General features: G+C 37.7%; 1 protein-coding gene across 1 annotated transcript; it reads left to right on the top strand.

The window, feature by feature from the left end:
• Positions 1-730: 730 nt before the first annotated feature.
• mpzl2b (myelin protein zero-like 2b) lies at positions 731-11,995 on the top strand. Its single transcript, XM_004076536.5, has 4 exons — positions 731-1,018; positions 8,231-8,397; positions 9,465-9,675; positions 10,208-11,995. Exons 1-4 carry the CDS (start codon positions 961-963, stop codon positions 10,369-10,371), a joined length of 600 nt encoding a protein of 199 aa, XP_004076584.1. The 5' UTR covers positions 731-960; the 3' UTR covers positions 10,372-11,995.
• The last annotated feature ends 1,787 nt before the right edge of the window (positions 11,996-13,782 follow it).

The following is a 13,782-nucleotide window of genomic DNA, read 5'->3' as shown; positions in this document are numbered from 1 at the left end:
CAAAAACATTCTTAAGCGCAGTGAATCAGGTTCTACGCTGGGCAGGTGCAGACAGGCCCTAGAAGAGTTGTACATTACAAAAACACGTTATGAATAAGCTAAAATGAAGATGTTACTCCACAGATCAAGACCTTTTAATTAGCACATATGTAAGCTGATACTGAAAATTATTATATTGTTCAGCATTAAATATCTTATTTGGACAGCTATTTTGATGCATAATCTGGTTTTACGTTTAGGTTCATGTTGGGTGGGCACCTGTGGTGAATCTGTGCAGAATGTCCCAACCACAAAAACACGGGCAGTTGAAGAATTCCTAATTTCCACAAAAAGACCTGCTCTCATGTTCAACCAAGCAGTTTCATAGTTAATCCCAGTTGTTAAAGTGATAATGTAACTTTATCTCTTGTTACATAAAAACTAAAAGCAAACATTTTATTGGGGGCACAGGTCATCCTAAAGACTCAATCTATGTTCACCTCAGCAAAATTGGGTTTGACCTTCCAGAGCCTCTATTCTCACTGATGTCAGAGATGTGAGACAGTAAAATAAAAATAAAATGAAATCCGTTTTAGTTTGCCTAAATGTGTTGTGATCACGTGGCCACTAGGTGGGAATGTACCACTTAGCAATCAGTCGACAAAATTCCCAATATCATTCTTCTCTCTGGCTAATAAACTAACAAACAAACAAATAAATAAATAAGAGAAACCTCGCATTGTTCAGGTGCGGGGGAGGAGGCGGAGCTGGTTGTGCAATGATCTGTCCAGCAAACGTCGCCTATCAGGTGTTTGAGGGCGGCGCTGTGGCATTTTTTCCCGTCCGTCGTTTACTTTAGTTTACAGCATTCCTTTTACCAAACTCTTCCCCGGGAAACGCGGTGTTGTAAAAGCAAGGCTTTTCGGGTATAAATTTACTGGGAAAGTAGACGAAACTCTCCGGAGCGGGAGCGGCACAACAATGTCTAATCACTGTGATCTTATGTGGCTACTGTTTCTGGGAGGACTCGTCCTGCCAGGTGAGTTAACAAGTTCCTCGACTTAATTCACGTTTTGGTGTCAAAGAATTCTAGATACTCTGGTTTTAGTTAGAACCACAGCTCTGACAAACATTAAAACAAACAAATGTTCGCATTTTTACGAGTCTTGTTGAAGGTCTCTCTGATAATTGTAAACGTTATTTATTTAATTATTTATTGAAACGAAATTGAAAAAAGTTAAGAATAACTATCGCCATGAATATAAAATATAATAAAGTGGTTTTAAAACTAAGAGCTCATTTTACGTAGTGAGAGGTTGTTTTTATTTAGTAAGCAGATACAATTAATAATAGAAATACACATGCTAGAATGGATTACCGGAAATGCCTTTTCATTTTCACAATAAAGCTGCATTTGTTGACTCAAAAACAAAATGAAAAATCAATCTGCCAAACTGCTTTTGTCTTTTTCTTCTTCAACACCGCTCATGGTGTCTGTTAATTAAAATGATAAAGAAACTGGTATTTGACATTTCATTTTCAAAAAGTTCTCTAGTAAATGTGTAACAATATTCAATTAGAAATATCTAATTTGACAATTAAAATGGATTAAGTACAGAAATGCTTTTTCATTTTCATGATGTAACTGCATCAATTGACTCAAAAATAAAATAATCAATCTAAAATGCTTTTTCATTTTCTTCTTTAACACTTCTCATTCTGTGACATAATTAAGTCGATAATGCAAAGAGAGGGGCTGCATTTTCCTTTTCTCCTCGAGTGCACAGAAACTGTCTCTTAAATTCCAGTCAGCAGTTCCGAGGGGGGCAGAGCGATGGAGTCAGTGCTCACTCTTCTTCTGCGTTGTTGGCCCTACCGGCAAACGTTCTCAAACATCTGTGCACAATCCTTGTTGGGGATTAGCTTTCCAGTTGGAATTACCAACAGTTTCAGAGTGTGATGCCCGTGCCAAGGTTGAGAAGGTTTTAGAGAGCTTGGCTGAACACTCTACCGTCACAGACACCAATGTTGACGAAGTTGTCTTGGCCAACTTGCTCTCAGGCCTTCAGCAACTGGACGGCGTCGCGCATGGAAGGGGTTGACCAGTCATCAACATCCCTTTCCATGCGATTGAAAGAGATTTGTTGCAGGGCCTCAGCGTCCAGGAAATAGTGGAGGTGTTTGGCGTAAGTCGCCATACTATACATTGGAGGATGATTGAAAATGGATTGAGGTCAACTTTGTATAACTTATTTTATTTTTCATCCCGATGTTTGCAGAAATGGACACATACAGAAGTTGATGGAGATTTAAATGATGGGACATTATTACTACACTAATGCTAGCCTGCAAGAGTACTTAATGGGTGCATACCCTCCTCTATCACCCACGCAAATTTTAATAATGTATCAAGTAATAAAATACTATCATTAAAATTTTACTAGTAAATGTATCTTTTTTCTGTTTAAAATCAAGTTTTGTCAAAGACAGTTAGAATTTTTGTTTTGCAATGAATGCATTGGATTAGGGCTGCACGATATCAGCAAGTAAACATGAATAAAAAGCAAAACAACTAAATACATGATTTGCATTTCACTGCAACAGTTTAATTTGAATAATAGTCAACTTAACTTAAATTACACTCCAAATGACCCTCTTCTACAAAGAAGTGAGCATCTAACATAAAAGACTCCATCTGATTGGTCACTAATGTAAAGGAGTCCATCTGATTGGTCAAACGCATAAAGGGATTTATTTGATTCATTAAATACTTCAAACTGCTATAAAAAGAGGCAAGCGCTTGCTTCTGTGCGTCGATTGCCTCTGCCTCTCTGGCACACCTGTGCTTCGCAGAGGCGCGTGCTGTGCAGAGGTTACTGCTGCTCTCAGTGACTTTTTTTTTCCTTCTCTCTGTGACTTTTACCGGTATGTTTTTTTTTAACCAGCCCTTTTAGTGCTCTTACTACCATATTGTTACATGTGTTACTGCCGCTTTAGGTACCATAACCATTTGGCCTGCAACAACCGTTTGGGGTTGTTCGACCAGTGCTGACGTCACATCATGTGATTGGCTGTCCGTTGGTCCGATGACGTGTCAGATAGTGATTGGTTTGGACAAGTTACTATACTACCATTGAAGAAGATATTATGTGGTCCGCTGTAAACAAACAGAGCTCCGACAGAGCAAGATTATCTTCTAAAGTGCTTTTATTATTATGATTATTATTAAGTGCATTGCAGTCGAACGGACTGCAATGCACACTGTAACAAAGCACCTTCCCTGCCTGCGAACACGAAGCTACGAGACTCCAGCTGCTCGTCAGAGACACGGTTCACTTGTGTGGAGCAGCAGGTTTATTCTAACAGCCACAAATCTTTTTACGAAGAGGGTTGTGGCAAAATCTCTCTATAAATATTTCAAAGAATAATGTCAGACACAACTTATGAAGGAAAAGACATTTAGGTTACAAAAGGAAACGTGAAATGAAAATATGTAGAGCCCGAGGAGATCTCCGAGTTTGTCCAAGTGGGGTTACCGTAGTGTGACGTTATCCTCAGTCGAAAGGACCCCGAACAGTTATTGCAGGCCGAATGGTTACGGTACTTACACCGAGTCACAGGCACTGTTTGTAAATATATCATCCCTCCCTCCCTTACACAAGCGGCGGTTTCAGCACATGCACATCCTCATTCTACAACACGTTTCAATGTTGGCACATGCGGCTTATAATCAGGTGCGCTCTATAGTCCTGAAATGACGGTAAATGGCTTTACAGTATTATTATTTTATGAGGAAGAGCACATTTGCATGCATTACACAACCAAAAGCTTAATTCAGATCCCGGTAGAAAAAGACTGTCATAAAATCACTTCTTTAACCATGTCTATGAAGACTCTCATTCATCCAGGTAGATTCCGTCATAGTGGTAGGTTTATTGGTTGTCATCTGGACTTGGTTTTTAAAGTTGAAGACGTTTCACCTCTTATCCAAAATGCTTCTTTAACCAGTTGTTCCTCTTCTTTCTTTCAACCTTCCTCCCTGCATAGACTAGCCTGATCCCTGCTTGCTGTGATGAAAAGAACAGTCTACTCCTGTTCATGAGTCAAACAGAAACTATTAACACACGACAGACACAAGTACATACTGCAGAGGAGTCTCTCAATCTGCAGTTTAAAATGATGTTGCAAAATACAGGCAGAACTGGTGCATAATCAAACTGTCAGCTTCTGGTGAGCTTAAATTCTTTCTTTTTTTTCTTCATGACAGACGTGTATCACTTTTTTTCGACCAGGCATCAGGCAAAGGCTGAGTGTCTTTGGAACCAAATGTTTCTGTGGCTCATTTGCTGATGTGAAGGACCATCAGTAAGGCCGGCAACGGATTAAGAAGGAAAAATTGACAGCGGTGACACTAAAATTTAGATTTAAGGCAACACAGATAGTTTCTGACTCAGTGGAAGCGGTTTTGTCACTGTGGCGACCCCTGATAGGATACGCTAAAAGGAAAACGATAACATCTCTCTGTTTTGAATTGTTTATCCTTTTCAAAATATTTCTCAGACGCACAGAAGAGACATCAGTTTATAAAACAATCTGTGTCCCTTTTAAATATTGTTACTCCAAAGAACTGGAGCCAGGGATTATAATCTTTTCTTTTGTTAAGAATGGTTTAGGGCAGTGTTTTTCAACCTTTTTTGAGCCACGGCACACTTGACAAAAATCCCGCGGCACACCAGCATCCAAAAATTAAAAAAAAGGAGATACTCATAGTCTGTATTGATCTACAGCCCCTCCACATCTTACATGCCTTTTTGTGATAATTGTGGCAGAAAAAGCTGCACGTTGCAGCTGTTTTTTCTAAAAGGTGTAATAAAAGTTAAGTTAGAAGATTTAAAAACTGTTTGATGTGTGTTCGTTGTGGTTTCAAGACGTTTAAGAGGAAAGACTCATTTTGCGGTGAGACGCTGTCACTTTAACTCATTGCATCATGGGAGATGTAGTGCAAATAACCACCGAAAGCAGACAGACTAGCATCTCTGAGCTTCATTGTTTTGTTCACTTTTTCCACGGTCTGATACCGCGGAAAGCTACACCGCTAAAGACGAGCTTTAGCTGGTATTTTTGTTAGAACTGAGCGACTTTATGAGCAGAATCGGAACAAGGAAGTGAAGACTTTAAACACTTCTGATTGGTCAGACTGATGACGTGTGATTAAGCTTCCAAGGATGATTGACGGAGACATTTTCCAAAAAGAGTTTTAGCTGCAGCGAAATCGCAGTACCGTCATTCTTATAAAAATGTCTTTAATAGAATCAAATAAACAAAAAGAAAAAAAGTCTTTTATGATCTTTCATATTCCAAACTACTCAGTGTTTTAACAGGGCCTGTTTGGATGAACAAAGAGCTGATTTCCTGGAGATGGAAAATGTTTTTAGATCAGTTAATGATTAATGAGGGTAATTTCCCACGGCACACCTGACCATCTCCCACGTGCCGCCGGCACACTGGTTGAAAAACACTGGTTTAGGGTCAACTATACTATAGTAAATTATACAGAAGACACTGAATCTGAGACAGCATCTTGGCTGGTAATCCGTTACATTTTTCTATGACATTTTTAATGACTTGAATTGAATTGGTTTTGGTTAGGTGTTTGGTTTATCATTTGATAGAACATTTTAACTTAGTTTCCATTCCCATTGTCATTCAGACTAAACTCCTTTAATGCCAAAGAGAACTGAAACTTATCTTTTTTTTTTCTTCTTTCCTGATCCAAAAAACGGTGTCTGTAAAAGGAAATCCCAAAGTATTAGTTCTCCTTTTCTCCTCAGCTGTCTCTCAAGCTTCACTGAAATCAATTCAAAATGAATCTCTCTCAGCTGCAACGTCCTTTTTATTTTTAACTGGTCATGTCGTTGAATTTTTAAACCGTTTATCCAGAACAGGTTGATGCAGGAGGCTTGTGTACTAGAAGTTTTAAACGCTTAATATGAGCTGGCTTTGACATCAGCAGGGCTTCAGTAAGCCTCCTTAGCCTTTTATAAACCCATGTCAGCATTTCCATCTGCACTGGTTGCTTTTAATGGCTTTCACTTCCTTTCTGATTTTGCTCATTTGTCTTATTCCTGTAATACTCAGTACTTTCTCAACACTTTCCGTACCACTTTCTGTCTGGAGTTTGCATGTTCTCAGCGTGCATGCGACAGACTGGCGACCTGTCCAGGTTGACCCCTGCTTTCGCCCACAAGTGGCCGGGATAGGCTCAGGCAGCCCCGTGACCCCGAAAGGGATAAAATGGAATAGAAAATGAATGAATACTCAGTAGCATGGAGTGCACCGCTTTCATGCTTCCCAGACCCCCTCCTACTGTCATAGCAGTGGTTTAGCGTCCACCTAAGCCCAACAGTGACTTTTTGGATCAATTTAGATCTCTGCTCACCCACCTGTCATCCCTGTCGCCTAAAGTCATTGTGATGGATGATTTTAATATTCATATTTACCATTGCAGCCTTCCCCTCACCAGAGACTTCTGTTTGGGCTTGGCCAGTTTTAACTTTTACCAATCTGTTAAATATACCCACATTAAAGGACATACTCTGGACTTAGTCTGGTGCTCCAGCTTTACTCCCGTTAACTGTTCTGCTGACAAGATCCAAATCATAGATCATTTTCTAGTTTCATTTAGCATATCTGTTTGTCTGTTACTAAACCTTCACGCCTAATCTCTTTTCACCATGTCAGAAATATTAATATAGATATGCTCTCCTCCCACATTAGTCACATTTCATTTCCAGATTCTCTTGATCCCGATGCACTTGTTATTTGTTACAATAATGGTCTTGTTGATATTCTGAGCCTCCTTGCTCCTCTCAAAGCTTGCCGTGTTTCCTTCACCAAATCTGCCCCATGGTTCACTCCTGAACTCCGTAAAATAAAAGCTAGAAGTCGCCAGCTTGAGCGGCTCTACAGAGCTGGACTGTCTGTGCACAGGGGAAATGTTTAAAACCCATCTCAGAATGTACAAAGCCCTGGTATCACTCACGAAAAGAGATTATTACTCTGAACTGATCTGCGTCAACAAAGGGAATCTTAAAACTATTTTTTTTAAATAATGAATAGCATCTTTTAGGCCCCCCATAACATTCCCCCCTTGTATGAACTCCCCCAAGACCACCTATATCTAAGGTCTCCTTTGTTGCTGTCCAGTTTCAACTAAACTGAACTATCAATCCCAATTGTAACCTGCAAAGAATCATGAAATGATTGACATCCTTGCAGTGCCTAAGTTAAATGTTATCCGTTTGCTCTTTCACAGAGAGGTAGTTCTGTTAAAAACAGGAAAAGTGGCAAATCCAGTTTGGTTAGAGAATTGTTGTTTTGACAAGCCTTGAAAAAAATAATTTTTTTCGCTCTACTATTTTTACTATTTCATTGCTGTGAAGCTCAAAATAGATTCTGTATTTCCTCTACAACGGCAATGTTCATCTGTGAAGTATACTTTGATTTTAATCGACTAGCTTTATGCTTCCACTTCCTTGTAATCTATCTTTTTTTTTGCCTGTTCTTTCTTTCCTGGTTCCCCTGGTTTTTGTTTTTTCTAAGATCACAAAGTTTCTGTGATTTTTGAAATATCCTCCAAATAACTTTTTCGCTCTTTTTGACCAGATTATCCTAAAAAGATCCACTCTCATTTATTTGCAAAATGTTTTATCTTTTTTTAAACTGTTTTTAGATATACTTCCAATCCACATGTTTTTTTGCAAGAATGATTTAATTAATTAAAAGAAAAGTTTTGGTTCACATTTAACCTCCTTTAAAAGTTCCCAAAAATGATATGGCTTGTTATAGTGGACTCTTAAAAATAGGAAATAAACATTATGTACAATTATTTCTGAAAACTTTACCACTTTCTTAAATGTTTTTTGGTACCTGTAAACTGATGTTGAGACTGTTTACGCTTGACCTCCATGTGTAAATGAGTTCACAACTGTTCTCAAATAGTCACACAATAAATGTTGTTTCTGTTGTTTATAAATGCAAAGAAATGCATTTGTGGAGGTTTTCGGCTATAAAAATCTTGACAAATTGTGTAAAAATATTTTCACAAAAATGTTTAAATGAACTCTGTAAGTCTGCACATGCAATTCTGGTTTGTAAAAGACTCTCAATGATAGTTACTGCAGAGCTAAGAATTCTCTTATTTTTGCATAGTACCATGGCTCATTCTTTGTGTTTTTTGTTTTAATTTCAGAAATGGAAGTGTCTGCAATAGAAGTTCATACTCCAAGTGAGGTGGTTGCGGTCAACGGGTCAGATGTGAAGTTGAGCTGCACATTCAAGTCCACTCAGCCGGTGTCGGATCAGTCAGTCACTGTAGTTTGGAACTACAGACCTCCTAATTCACAAGCTGAAATCTCGGTAAATAAATTCCTTTATTTTAGTGCTGTGACGATTTTTGATCACCGCGGTGTTGAACCAGCAGGGGGCGCTGTGTCTCAGTTAACCGCACAAACTCAGCTTTTCTCTGCAGAGGAAGGAACCAAATGTTGGTTTCAAAACTGTGACTTATGTTCCCAATGTAGTGGCACAAATACAGTGTTGTTTCTACACTAACTTAATCCCCGGGTCAGTAACCCCCCAGCGCCCCCCGCACACACAATTTGACTACATCCTTTTGTGTTCCCTATTTTTATTTGAATATGCATGAACTGTACTCATATTATGGGGGGGGGGGGGGGGGGGGTTTACGATTAGGCCTAAAGGACCTAAATCCAAAACAAGCTTTAGGTCGCGGGATGAACAAGATAAACATTTATTGAACATACGAAAGCTAAACTTTTAAAACTTTAAAATGTAACTTTTTGAACATAAACATGAACGAAAACAGGAATATTAATCCAGAATAAATTAAGTTAAACCTTAAATAACGTATAATATGTTGCTCTCCATAAGAATATATTCTGTCAAAAGTATACAAATATGAACATGTTACAGGACAAAACAAACAAACTCTGCGGTAAAGTAAATAATAGAAAACCAATAGTGACGCTGATATTTTCTATTTATTTTTTATTTCAAGCACAATTGCCTGTATGGCCCGTGCCTAAAACCACTACTGCACAAGGATTACTTCATATGACATCAGTGTAACAGAAGAACATAGAAAATGTCTTCTGTGATCCACTTGGTCTGCTGTATTTCCCACATAATTGTCTTTTTTAGGAAAAATTGGCCTGGGTTCTTTTGGGTTGAAATAATTAGTATTTAATGAGCAGAAATAGAACGGGTCCTATAGCTCTGATCGTCATTCACACTCATTTTTCAATTTTTTTTCTAAATTTTAGTGACTGGAGCTGAAGCCAATTCTTGAAAACCACTTTTCAAACTTATACTTTTCTCCAAGTTTCAGTAGAAATGGATTTTCACGTCTGATGTTGCAAAAATTATTTGTTTGCTTTATTTATTTATTTTTGTGATTGTGTCAGGTTTTTTACCACCAAGGCACCCCATATCCTGAGGAGCAAGGGCTCTTCAAAGGCCGTGTTGTGTGGTCAGGCAATGTCGTGAAGCGGGATGCCTCCATCACCTTGCAAAAGGTTTCTCCAACCTTTAATGGCACCTACACTTGCCAAGTGAAGAATCGACCCGATGTGCTCGGCAATCATGGAGAGATTGACCTTAAGGTCGTCAATAAAGGTTAGACGGACAGCGTTGTGCACATTATTAAAGAAAACTCCAATTCTCATATAAGTGATTAAAGTTTGTGTTTTCTGGAAAGATAACTCTTTAGAGTACAGCCCACCCTTTAAGTAGCCTGTAACTGCTTAGGAATGATAATATGGATTTGTAATTATGATTTACATATGTATAAGTGTGTTTTAGATTAGAATACACAACAGAGGTTGGAACATTTTAATTGCAAGGAAATTAGATTTCTGGATATACCCTGTTTTCTTTTAGGTTACCCACCTACCTTGTACTAACAATATTCATACCTTAAAATAACAAAAAACAAAACGAAAAAACGGCCTTACCTACACATTGTGTGCTGTACTCTATAGCCTTATCTCTGTTAATAATGTAGATGTTTGAGTTTGTTTGAAAAGCTGAAACAGGCTGACATGTGTTTTAGTGTCTAAAAAACTTAAACAATCTTAGTGCTTGCATTATGAAATGACAAAATGTTAAGTTGAACCTGTGCTTTCTGTCATTTGTTTTCTGCTTTAAGTCTCTGTATCGGAGATCGGAATTCTGGCAGCCGCGGTTGGAGGCAGCTGCGCTGTGATCCTGGTCATCCTTGGCATCATTATGGGAGTAAAGTTGTACAAGAGAAGGCAAAAAGAAATGATGGACATAGAGGTGTACTCTGTTGGAAAATCAGATCTATATTAAGGACCAATGAATGGGAGCTCCTGTCTTTCTCTTCCTCACGGGAAAGAAGATTATCTGGATGTCGGTGTGGGTCTGTTTCTAAGAAATAGATGTGTAGAATGCCTTTTTAACACATAATTTGCTGTTAATAATTAAGGTTGGTTCATTAATAGAGATAAGAGGAGGTAAACCTTGAGTCTGTTTTAACTGCAGAGTATTTGCATTTTTATAGTTTTAGGAAAAAAATGAATTGATTGCAGCGACAAAAGTTAGTTGAGTTTCAACTTTTTAAATTATATATTGATATGTGTGGATTTATGTGAAAGTGGGTGGGAAATGTCAGTCTTAATTCACAGCAGCAATGCTGAAAGGGAAGGTTTTTTACCACAATGCTTTGCTATTAAACATGTTTGCCTTTAAAAAAAAATTAAAAATCATAATACATTTCAATTAAAAATCATTTTTCAGCCTCTCATACATGGCGATGCTGCTGTGAATCGAATGGAACATCTTTAGTCTAATAACTTGTCCAATATGAGGAAACTTTCTTTTTTTTCTCTGAACAAATGATACAATATCAACAGCTTGTGTCTTCTTTTGATAAAGCCTGCAATGAACCGAACCGTGCAGGGAGATTACATTTGATTTTAGGTGTCTTATGGTCTATTTCTATAGCTGTGTTGGCTGGTTTCAGCCTCTGATTTGTATATGTTTTAATATTGCCTTTATATTCCAGACAGCAGGCACTTTCAAAGTTAAAATGATGGTTTACGGAGACTGTTAGAATGACTGCTTTGATGTCGATGCAGATGGTGAAGATTTCAAAGTTGCACAGCTAAAATAATTGACTGCTGCCTTCGCTCTACAGTTTCTGTTGTGCTGAGTAAATGACATTAACCAGGCAAATGCAGAATATTACCCTGCAAATGCAAGGAATTCCTCTTATTCTCTTTCTTTTATTACAGCTACACAGTTTTAAATGTAGGTCAGCAATTTCAGTTTGTTTACCGGTGGGTGGCACAAGCAGTCACCGTGTTAAAGTTTAACTCTTCTAAATTTGGACAATTTATTGATTTTGTTTTGGAACTGGACTTGTTTTTTTATTAATTCAACAACCTTGCATATTTTGTCTAATCGGACTACATTTCTTTGTAAATGCTGGATATTTTTGGACCAGAGAGCTGTTGTCTAAGCCATGAATTTTTCAGGCTTCATTAAAATATTTTTCATAGATCTTTTTCTCTCTCTAAAGAGCAGATACATTGTGATTTAAAGTGTTAATCAGACTGTGCCTTTGCTATACAGTGCTATAAGACTCTTGCAAATTCTCATATTGCCCTGCAAAAACATCCTCTGAGAGAATTTAAGATAATTTAAATTAAAGAAGAAACCAACTAAAAAGGCATTAGGTGTGATTTTGTCTTTAAAGGATGCCTTTTTTCAGCTTTCATGAAAGACTTAATGATGTTCAAAGACAACAAATCCCAGTTTTTACTACTTTGCTAACTCTTGAAATGATTTTCATTAAAAAGTATTGTATATAGTTTATTAAAAGGAGAACTTTATTCTTGTTTTTTAATTGCATCACTGAAATGCTTCCTGTATTTTTTAGAAACTTTGGAATAAAAAACTCTATTTAAATAAACTCTTGTTTCCTGCTTCTGATATGCCTCAGAGGCTGAGAGTAGAGATGTCTGGTGAGGATCTGTGACATTTTACTTCTGTGCCACTCTTTTGTGGCCACATGAAACACATTTATTCAGAAGTTCACACATTAGGGGTTTCAAGGTTAAAGGTCATTATAGCCTCCTTCTTTAGAGACCTGTTGGTTCTTATGTATGCAATTAAGCAAATAAAAAAAAATGAGATTGGCGGAAATATTCAACACTTAAAACCTCTACTGTGAGAGCACTTTCTCTGAGCGTTAGAAGAAAAAGTAAAACCTTGGTATCTGCCATACCTTCCATAGTAACTGTGGGAACTTTTCACAATCTAAGCTAAAATGTGAAGAATGTTACCATTCACGTCTATTTATAGGATTCTGTTGATGGGGCTCAGTTTGAGATGTACCAACTGAAATAGGCAAATGTCAAGCTCATTGGCTATCCAAGCTTTGAGTAAATCTGATGTTTGTTCATTTCTGTTGGACCGCATAGAGGTAAATGCAGCGTGTTGTAGTGTAAATGTTTCCTTCATGTGGTTCACACAGCATCCCTGTCTGCAGCTTTAAAGATTCCCTTTGAACTATTAATTTGGATTAGTCTGTTTTTGGTGTGTGGATGTGTTGTTTTCTTGAACATATTTTCTGCAGAGCAGCTGTAGTTCAATAGAACTTTGACTGAGTTGTGAGTGGGACTGTTGGTATATGGAGCAACACCGCTCCCTTCCTTGTTGTTATTGAGAGCAGTTTACACACTCTTCTGCCAGCTTACACCCCTCAGAACCCTAAGCTAACATTACCATTGTAACAAAAATAGCTAGAAATATTAGAGCTATCCAGTCGTACAGTTTTCAAATAGGATGATGCAAGCAAAGACCTAGTCGTCTACAAGTGGATGCATTGGTGGTTTTCACAAATGCGCTCTTCTGAAATGGCAATTTTTGTTTGCTTCTGATTCATAATTATTCGAATAAAGAAATATATAAAAAAAATGCAATTTTATAGCTTAATTTTCTTAATATATGGCACCCATCAGTAGAAAGCCCCGCAAAAAATAGTTAAAAATACCACGATTTGAGGATCTTTAAACAATCCCATCGAGTTTTTTCTCTTTTTTTCCTGCTTCTTCTGAACATTTCTTCACTGTTCTTTTGGGCCACAGATTGCTGCTGAACAATGGGTTTGTTGGCCAAAGTCAGGAGAACCATGCAAAACTATTAAGAGGGACAGCTAATGTGGAGCAATCAATAAATAAATGGGTTACCGGTACTATTTATTTTTAAATGGGACTGTCATTATTGTCAAACCTCTTTCAGAAATGTTTATTTCTATGTAATTTTTTAGGCATATATCAACTGTTCAAGTTTTCTGCAGAGGGAAGGTGAAAGCAGAGTTGAAATGTGATCCCCATGTTTGGGAATTCCGGTAATAAAGCTTCTCTGCTTGAATAAAGTTGGAATTTTCATAATATAAAACAGCGGATTGTTTTGTTCACATTTTTTACATTTTTTTTACTTTTGTAGGTATTAATATCACTTTAAGTGATTAAGGATGGGCAGGAGCAGAGATGTGTGTCCTTGTCTCCTGTTGGGGGAAGCACAAATTTTCCTGCAGTAAATCTGGACACGGTGTGCCTTTAACAGCTGAGGATGCAGATGTATGGCACTTATGAATAATGGCACGTTACACATTAACATGAGTCATTCTTTAGTTAAGTCCTCGTGAGTATTGTTGTACTTATTCGATTTTTAAGGGGGATGAAACGGCTCTCT

The sequence above is a fragment of the Oryzias latipes genome, chromosome 14 (genome assembly GCF_053564925.1).
Source record: "Oryzias latipes strain Hd-rR chromosome 14, Olatipes_Hd-rR_3.1".
NCBI classification, from domain to species: domain Eukaryota; kingdom Metazoa; phylum Chordata; class Actinopteri; order Beloniformes; family Adrianichthyidae; genus Oryzias; species Oryzias latipes.
The sequence above is the reverse complement of the archived record's forward strand: the minus strand, read 5'-3'. Positions and strand labels throughout refer to the sequence as shown.

What these genes read in the sequence shown, in the direction of transcription:
- mpzl2b (XM_004076536.5), top strand. Translation starts at nt 961, where the DNA reads ATGTCTAATCACTGTGATCTTATGTGGCTACTGTTTCTGGGAGGACTC. An exon ending in ATTCACAAGCTGAAATCTCG is followed by an intron (nt 8,398 to 9,464) that starts GTAAATAAATTC and finishes TGATTGTGTCAG; the next exon opens with GTTTTTTACCACCAAGGCAC. An exon ending in CCTTAAGGTCGTCAATAAAG is followed by an intron (nt 9,676 to 10,207) that starts GTTAGACGGACA and finishes TTCTGCTTTAAG; the next exon opens with TCTCTGTATCGGAGATCGGA.